The sequence below is a fragment of the Prunus avium genome, chromosome 7 (assembly GCF_965620075.1).
Source record: "Prunus avium chromosome 7, drPruAviu1.hap1.1, whole genome shotgun sequence".
Lineage (NCBI taxonomy): Eukaryota > Viridiplantae > Streptophyta > Magnoliopsida > Rosales > Rosaceae > Prunus > Prunus avium.
In genome coordinates, this window is record NC_142290.1 from 31243709 (window position 1) to 31253111 (window position 9403).

Here is a 9403-nt window from a genome sequence, read left to right on the forward strand (position 1 = left end):
TTAAAGCTTTACTTAGTTGGTTGCTAAAACATGCATAATTTAAGTATTTAATTTTGTTTTTATAGATGCATATATATATATATATATATATATATATATATATATATATATATACTGTTTTGTGATAATATTAACCTGTTGTTTATTAACTTATTGAAATTTCGAAAAAAACAATAAATTTAGGTAAATAAACTAATAAAAAATGACATATATAAAAGTTTTCCCATTCAAAGGTACACAAGTCATTCAAGTACACATAAAAGGTGCCATATATCCAAAAATAGTAAACATGAACAAGTGGAGGCCCAACTCCATATATTCTTGCCCTTTGTAAACCCAGTTTTGCAGTCACTATTTCCCTACACACTAAAGACTAGAGACCACTCTATATTCTTTGTTTTCCTTATTTATTGTTTTATATGTATTTTATGGGGATTAATGTTATTTGTAATGTTATTTATTTCATAAATTATTAACGATAATATTATCATTACATTTTTTCATATTTTTAAATTATATATATATATATATATATAAACTTCTTTTACATTTTAACTCCCCAGAAGAAAAATTCATGGATCTGTCACTGCATGTATCTTGTGTCGAATACCCTTTGTTGTCTAATATTGTTTGTATAAAAATAAAAGTAAAAAGACGTGGTAAAAATACTGGGGGTATACGCTAGACAAATGACATGCAGCTGAACAAAGACCACGGTGGTCCTTCACCCACCCGATAGCTGCCCTCTATCCACACGACCACAAACCGGAAGCTGTTATTAAAAGACACGGACCGCAGATCAAACTCGGCTCAATTTGTGTTGTGTTCTTCAAGGTTCGAGCGGCGCGAGCGAGCTAGCGAGAAAGAGAGAACGCGCGCGCGTGAGAGAGCAGAGAGGGAGGGAGGTGAGAGAGAACGCGAGAGGGTGGTCAGGTCTAGGGTTTTGGAAAAATCCCAGAGATTGGTTGCACAAGGTTAGTGAGCGCGTAAATTGAAGAAATTTCATGCCCTATTTTTCGTGTTTTCTTTAATTATATCCCAATTTTATTTGAGCTGTAGCCTAGAATTTAAAACAGAAAAAGCAAAAAGTCGAAAATGGTGAGTCTGATTTGGTATATGCCGCTTGTGTGTGAGAAAGAGATGTGCTTATCATGTGCAGGGAGCGAGTGTGAGAGATTTATTAGAGAGAGAGTGCTTAGAAGAACAAAAGCTTTCTCTTTTTTCAATTTTAGGGTTTCTCTCCCCCTTTTGGGCTGCCTTCTCCAATTGCCTCATGGACCGCAAGCTCGTGGTTAGTTTTTCTTTTTCTTTTTCCTTCTGTATCTATGTTACATTTTGCATGTTTGTTGATGGGTTAAGGGAATTAGTTGGTTTTATAATGGTGTGCTCTGTAATTGCAATTCAGGTTTTGGGCATTCCGTGGGATATTGATACGGAAGGGTTGAGAGAGTATATGAGCAAATTTGGTGAATTGGAGGATTGTATTGTCATGAAGGTTAGCCATTTATCCAACCCTTTATATTAATCTAATTGCTATGGAACCCTTGTGGGGATTTTATTCATGAGTGTTCTTCGTCTGCTTTACTACTTAGTTTTTTTTATGCTTGGTTTGGACGTCGGTTGTTCCCTTCTAGTTGATTGGGATTCTGTTTGTCTGTTAATTTGATCCATTTTTTGCATTATTTACATTATTTCGGAAACTTATAGGCATTTGTTTCCGTGTTTTTTTAGGACCGGTCAACTGGTCGGTCTCGCGGGTTTGGATATGCAACATTTGCATCAGCTGAAGATGCCAAGGTGAGTTGGACTAAAATTGTCCACGTATCCTTGTTGTCTGCGCTAAATGATTTCACTATTTATGTGCATTATTGCACGATCGGTTAGTCATTGGAAACATAAATATGTTAAAATCAACTGTCCGTATATCAGATGTCTAATAGCTGACATCTTTTTGGCTACAGAATGCAGCATCAAGTGAGCACTTTCTTGGGAATAGAATGCTGGAAGTTAAAATAGCTACGCCAAAGGTTTTATAAATTCGTAATCAGTATTGTTCTAATATCATTCACATATGTTTATTTCGGTTAGTGATAATTGTCGTGTATGTATATTGTGCTTTCTATAGCATCAAGGATTTTGTTGGTGGTTCTGCCATTATTCATTTTTTATGCTTTCGTTTTCCAGGAGGAGATGAGAGCACCTGCAAGAAAAGTTACCAGGATATTTGTTGCAAGGATCCCACAAGTTGTGACAGAAGCCACCTTCCGAAGGTAGTTAAATATATTGTTGTTACTGCAATAATGATTTTTTCTTGACTTTTTTTAACACTTTCATGTTTCATGATATGAAATTAACCTGATGTTTCTTTCAATTTCTTTTGCAGTCATTTTGAGAAATATGGTGATATAACAGATTTATACATGCCGAAGGTTCTCTATCCATCTTCTGGTCCAAATCACATTAATTTAGACGTTATAATTGCTTAATTATTTTTGTGTTTGAATTTTACTATAAGTCTTGTAAATATGTGTGTAGGTATGTCTATCATTGCACATGCACACGCCAACCAAGTCAAACATTTATATTTGCAGTTATTGTTGGGTTGGACCCAATATCCTATGGTTCTTATAAATGTGTTGTTTCAGGATCAAGGCTCAAAAATGCACCGTGGAATTGGGTTTATAACATTTGAAAATGCAGGTCAGACCGTCTCACATATCCTTCTATGCTTTGCATTATGCATAATGGCAACTAACTTTTTTCCATTTGAATTTAAGCCCCCTGATGGCATATTAAGTTATTAATTTGCGTTTACTTGAGCTTGCAATAAACATAAGTTCATTTGTGGTGATGAGGGAAAAGCATGTGGTAATGAGATAGGGGAGAAATAAAGGTCAGTGATAGTTGTTGCGTGGAGGAGAGAGGAGAGATGCTTTGTCAAGCATATTTGATTACATTTTATCTTCTTTTCAACAGCTTATACATATGAAATTATTTAAGATATTGATGTCTTGTTTTATTTTACCATTCATTTTAGGGTTTATAGGAAGTGATTTATTTACTTTTATCCAAAATAGGGTTTGTGAACTGTATGAACCTTATGTTTTTTAATGTAAACATGAAAGTTTCTTGTTAAATAATTGACTTGTTTTACGTAGATCTATAGGTTTATAAATGCTTGTTCCCCAGCAACATTTAAACTAGCAGTCTTTATCGTCGTGAATATAATATCGGGATAGATAGAGAATCTGGGAACTCATTGTTTGATATTATGCTGTGTGGATGATATCATTTTCTGTGAGGAAAAATATTGAACAAATAAATGTCCTCTATATTGCAGATTCCGTGGAAAATTTGATGGCTGATACTCATGAGTTAGGCGGTTCCACTGTAGTTGTTGATCGAGCAACTCCCAAGGCAAGTTACAGCATAGCCAACCTTTAGTTTTTAGTTTTTTGAATTTATAATTCTAATTCTGTTCTTTTTAAGTTTAAAATTCTTTTTATAAAGATATCATTGATTCAAGAATCAAGATTTATAATATCTTGTTTTCAGGAAGATGACTTCAGACCAGTTGGCAGAATGGCACAGGGTGGATATGGTGCATATAATGCTTACATCTCAGCAGCAACTAGATATGCAGCACTTGGTGCTCCTACCTTGTATGACCATCCTGGACCAGTACCAGGACCTGCTTTTCCAAGTAAGTGCTTTTACAAGTTACAGAGCATACTGCACTTTAATAATCTTAAGTTGTGTAATCATTATTTTTTTGTTTTTTGAATCTTCTCGTGTTGGATTAGGAGGGGAATCTGCTCGAGGACTGGGCAAAAAGATTTTTGTTGGTAGGCTTCCTCAGGAAGCAACTGCGGAAGATCTCCGCCAGTATTTTGGGAGATTTGGTCGTATAGCAGATGTCTATGTTCCAAGGGTAAGATAGCATAGATTTATAAATAACCAATTGTATTCATGAAATATTGGAACCTGAAAATGTGTGAATGCTCAATTATGCAGGACCCGAAAAGAACTGGACATAGAGGGTTTGGTTTTGTAACTTTCGGGGAAGATGGTGTAGCCGAACGTGTATCACGAAGGTCTCATGAGATTTGTGGACAGCAGGTATTAGATGGAGTTAACTCTCATTTTTTTGCCTGTTAACTTATGGTTCATTTTTTATCCACCCACGTCAAACTAGTTTTTTGCACGAAAATGAGGGAAAATATGATGTTTTTCTATGAGATCGCAGTTTAGGGGTAACCTAACAACATACCCTCATTGTTGTTTCCCTGAAACAGCTGCAAGCACTCTAATTAAGTATAAGCTTACACTTTTCTAAATTGTTTTTTACTCTGTAAAATGAGACTTAATATTTTGTTCTCCAGGTTGCAATAGATACAGCCACACCGCTTGATGAAGCTGGTACCAGTGGAAATTTTGTGATGAATAATGTAGAGCCCTTTGGTGGCGGCTATGGTGGTCCAGTGCGCAGCTATGGCAGGATGTATGGAAGTCTAGATTTTGATGATGTGAGTATATTTTAATTTTGCTGTCATGTAGGTGTTTGTCTAAAAGGAAGTTTTTTTTTTGTTATTTCTAAGACCAAACTTATTTTCCATATACTTTTACTAACATACTGCATGCTGCACTCTTGATATTGCAGTGGGGTTACGGAATTGGCAGTGCGAGACCGTCAAGAGCAGATTGGAGGTACAGGCCATACTAGAGATGTGGCTCTGGAAATTTGGCACTAAATCTTAGGAATGTCAACAAAATGCCATGCAGACTTTGTTAAGTGAATTTATATAAGATTAAGGATCACATCCTTAGCTGACGCCCCCAATAATGTTCGTTTGTCAACTTCTGAACTTATTATAGTTGGTTTCCCCTTTCAAACAGATCCATACGTTATTATCCAGTGAAAATATAGGTGGATAGGAATGTCTGAATCTGTAATATTTGCCAGCCGGCGAATTCAGGGATCAGGACCATGGTTCCTTTGTGTAGAAATTGCTATATTTTATTAAGTTGTTAGATGGATCATTTATGGCTTCGTTTAAAGCTGGGAGGTGTTACATTTTTATTTTGTTCGGTTACATTTGACTAGTTCTGTTTTCCATTTTCCTTTGCTTATCTTCCCGGTAAGATTTGAGTCAGTTGAATTTTAATTTTGTATATTTTGAATTTCTGGATCATACAGGGACATATGTAAGATGAAATCTGGGTGACTCGGCTTTGCCAAAAAGGATTTATTATTATTATTATTATTTTTAAAACACAACAAAAATCCTGTCCTCAAACCATATATGCAGAAACTCTGGCACAAAAAAAAAGTGCAGAAAGAAAGACAGCTAAACGTTGGAAAGAAGACAACCAAATGCCATGGTAAAAGGCCAACTCAAGAGCACATAGAGAAGCATTTGCGGTTCTTCTATATACGGTGCCCGCTGTTCTCATACTTAGTTAATGCACGAGGTTCCTATATACAATACAGGATGAGGTCAAAAGGAAGAAAACTTGACATGGAAGAAATTCCTAAGCTAGATTTCAAATCAGAAACTCCAAGGGGTCAGCTGGTGCAATGAATAAATTAGCTGGGAAGAGCACAAGGAATTAGGCAGCATTACGGGTAAAGCAACTGCTCAGGGAACCCCCCCGGACAAGCTTACCGAAGGAAACAAGCTTTCCAGGAGTTTTCAGAGCTTGATGGCCTTCTTTAAATGCTCTTGAGCTTCTCATCTTGTGGGCTTTAACTTGTGCCTTTCTCACCTTCTTCATGATCTTGTCCATTGTCGACGATCTCTTCTTTTCCAATTTCATCTGCAACACCAACTTCATAGTTAGTAAAGCCTGCAAACCCTATGGGGGACATATGGAAGAGGCAAAGGTTGCCTTAGTAACCCTGCATTGTTGGTAAAATGCAGAAAATGAAACATAAATATGAATAAAACATTGCTCATATGAAAGACCTCAAGTTTTCTTAGTGCTGCTTCAGCTTTTGCCTTCTGCAAGTTCTCCCACGCAGTGATCTTGGCTTCCTCTCTTTGCTTTCTGCATACATCAGAAGTTTTCTTTGGAATATCAATTTACACGCAGAAGAACAAATGAACCAAAAGTGGAGATTTGGCTTAAAGAAAGGAAACTTGTAGATTACAATGTTTTTCTCTGGAGGCTAAAAGGCATAAGAAACTTTGAATTTATAGAACATACCTTGAACTGTTCATAGCTGCCTCTGCAATATTGAAAGACGGAGGTTGGTTTTTAATAGCAATTTTGTCGAAATCATAAACATCCGGGCGTCTTTTCGTGATGCTGCCACCCCTTCTTGACCCCTTAGTGCCAGTGGCTCCATTGTCAACCTGCACTTCTCTGACCTCTAACTTAGCAAAATGTTCGCGTTGCTGCTCCACAATGGAAAGCAGAGTTGGAGAAGATGGAGCAAATGATGACCTCCTTTTGGGAGGTGGTGGTGAGTGGTGAAGGCAACCATTTGGGTTTATTTGGGTTCCCATATCTCGTTGTGAAACAGCTCGGGAAATCGCTGGTTCCTCACACTTTGTGTTATCAAGTTTCTCATCTGCCGCATTTGATCCACAGTAACAAACTCACATATAAGACTAATGTGTTGATAATTAAGTTATGAATCATTTAGAAACCCCAAGAAGCACAACTCTAGAAACAAAATTAAACCCCCAAAACCATTGTGATTAATAGAATATATGTGATTTAGATTCACAGACAACACGGTATACTAAATATTTGACGAGGGAATATTATCCATCCTAGGTGTTCAACTGTTTTTCATTCAAAGTATAATGATATGAAAATTAAGAAGAGAAAAAAAAACATGTACTATTGGAGATGGGAAGAACTCACTTTGCAATTCTAACAGTCCAAGCGCACTAGTTGATCTTCCCATTCCTCCACTGCCACCATATAGAAGAGAGACACTATCAGCTGCCAAAACTCCTGTCGAAAATGGTGAACCGATTGCGAAATTCCTCACGCTGCCGCAGCCATCAAATGCCGGATTTGCAGGCGAAAAATTCGAATAGTATACAGCTCCGGGAGGCACAATTGGACCACTCTTGGACTTAGGCCTCCTCTGCTGACCATGACCATGAGAATGTGAACCATTCTTGTTGCTCTCACAGCCATATCCGAGAACCGGGCTGCAAATCCACCTCTCCGCATCTTCCCATTTTGAAGGCACAGTCCTACCACCATTGCTCAGCCCCATCAAAGAAGTGCTGCCATGGATGGCATGCCTCTGTCCACTGCTTGTAGGCAACGGCACACGCTCAGAGCTCCAACCCTTTTGGCCTCCAATTCTACCCCCATGAAAATCTGGCCCTCCTAGGCTTGGAAATGCACCCAAATCATGAGAAACAGAACCTCTCTTCATGTGGAAAAACTGGTTGTTGAGTGTAGGCTTGGTGATGATCTTTTCTTAGTGTACTTTGCTCATTTTCAGCAAGGAACATGTTGAGGGCCAAGTTACTATGCCTTGTCTTTGACACAGCTGTAGTTTTGGCCTTTTTGGGTCTATTTTTTTGGCGGGGTGGCTATTTCTTTGTGTCCTTCAATTTCATAGCTGCCAAACTTGTAAATCAAATCAAAGAGTTTGACAGTGGGGAAGTAGACAAACTGAGCATTAAAGGCTTGGTATCGTTTGTCCCAACTAAGCGCATATTTACAAGTTTGGATAGCTCACTATTTCTTTCCCATCCCCGTCCTACAGGCTACAGCCTAGGTAGGTAATTCTTTTGTTTTAAATATTTTCCCGAAAGGTATCTCAGAATGTGCGGTTCAGATTTTTTGAATTAAAATAGCTACGCTCACCAAATTTGTTTATCAGATTTTGTATCATCAAGTGATAAGATAGTATCTCATTTGTTCAAATTTGAGCTCATTCTGAAATTCGGTTATTTTGAACAAGTTTGGTGTTTTTTTTTTTTGGAAACTGAATATTTCATTAGGCAGAAGCCAAGGCAAACAGCCAAAGAAAGAAACAGAGCAGAGCAGAACAAAACGTAAGCCAAGACACAACAGCCTTGGTGTTGAATTCCTACTATTTGCGCAAGTGTACTGTTTGTGCGCTACTCAATTGTGACATGTACTTTGTAGCATTTTATTATATTCTTTTTCTATTTTCGGTTTCTTCTGGGAAAGTCTTGCTGGCAGGTCGGTGATCCAGACACCAGACATCTTGATGGTCATGTGGACAACCTCCACCCGGGGAATGGGCTGCAGTAAGTCGTGGTGGGATAGGCCAATGTCATCTAAATTTAATTTTGCATTTTTAAAATCACAAGACCTCGGATGTAAAGATGGATATTCTTAACTAAATGAGTTAGAAACTCATCTCATCGTCATTTATCATTCGTACACGAGTCTAACTTCTGTAAAACATATAGATGTACATCTAATATGTTTTTTACTATTTATGTCACATTTGTTTTCTTAATTTGTATAAAATTTCAAAACAACAGCCTACGCATGTTTTTTTGTGTGCTCACATCATGCTTATTTCAAAACAATCTGTCATTTCAGGTTTAAGATCAACCATTTTGGGTTAGGAGGAGTGATATAATTGTTGCAAAAGGATTTAAACCAAAATGTCCATGGTGTGATGATGTTTGACTGGAGCCTAGATGTGATTGAATATTCCAAAATGATTTGATTGACCAGAGAAGTCTTTCTGTGATCAAATGGTGCCAAGGGGCGGCTCTCAAACCCAAACCCTAGCCTCCTTCAGCGCTGCAAAACAAAGGGGGAAGGTGGTACCTCCTCTCTCCTGCCTCTCTTCTCCTTTTCCTCCTTACCCCTCTTCTTTTATCCTCTTCCCTTTCAACCGTTCTCTCTTATCTAGTGCTTGGGTTGGCTTTGTTTGAGTGTGAGTTGTTTGGTGTTGAATAAGCGCATCAACTCTTTTGAGTTTGAGGCATGTCAGATTGTCTTTGACCCTGTGTAGCTTTGAGTGGGGATAAACTATATGAGTTTGATGTTGTCATTGGATTCCTCATATTAGTTGTAACTCCTTTGTGGATGGTTATAATGGCCTTTATAGTTACTGTATTTGTATTACGATCGTGACGTAATTTATGAATGCAATCTCCTCTATCGTTTGTGGGTTTGTTGAAATGATATTTGTTGATTGCTTAACAGAAGCACTAAAACAAAGGATATTAATATGGTTCACATGATGCAGGTAGCTAATAGAAAGCTTGAAAAGCTCATGAGCTGCCCTGTGGGCCTATGCCCAAATTTGTCTATTTCAGGCCATATTACCATACACAGATATAGGTACTATTGAAAAAGCTGTTCCAATTACATAATATATTTAGAAACCATGTGTGTGTGAATGGGAGGAGAGGGAGGAGTAAGCTTTTGAGTAATTTCCCCA

General features: G+C 37.7%; 2 protein-coding genes across 2 annotated transcripts; one reads left to right on the top strand and one right to left on the bottom strand.

Annotated features, from left to right (window-relative positions):
- The first annotated feature begins 791 nt into the window (after window positions 1-791).
- LOC110765929 (RNA-binding (RRM/RBD/RNP motifs) family protein) lies at window positions 792-5058 on the top strand. The gene is made up of 14 exons (XM_088244236.1): window positions 792-974; window positions 1160-1291; window positions 1406-1495; window positions 1732-1797; window positions 1962-2027; window positions 2185-2270; window positions 2384-2429; window positions 2646-2700; window positions 3341-3421; window positions 3560-3703; window positions 3804-3931; window positions 4015-4119; window positions 4383-4526; window positions 4661-5058. Exons 2-14 carry the CDS (start codon window positions 1274-1276, stop codon window positions 4721-4723), a joined length of 1092 nt encoding a protein of 363 aa, XP_088100362.1. The 5' UTR covers window positions 792-974; window positions 1160-1273; the 3' UTR covers window positions 4724-5058.
- Window positions 5059-5231: 173 nt separating this feature from the next.
- On the bottom strand, window positions 5232-7552 carry LOC110765919 (Remorin family protein). The gene is made up of 4 exons (XM_021969165.2): window positions 6874-7552; window positions 6208-6574; window positions 5967-6048; window positions 5232-5817 (listed from the first exon to the last, which is right to left on the bottom strand). Exons 1-4 carry the CDS (start codon window positions 7400-7402, stop codon window positions 5611-5613), a joined length of 1185 nt encoding a protein of 394 aa, XP_021824857.1. The 5' UTR covers window positions 7403-7552; the 3' UTR covers window positions 5232-5610.
- Window positions 7553-9403: the final 1851 nt, after the last annotated feature.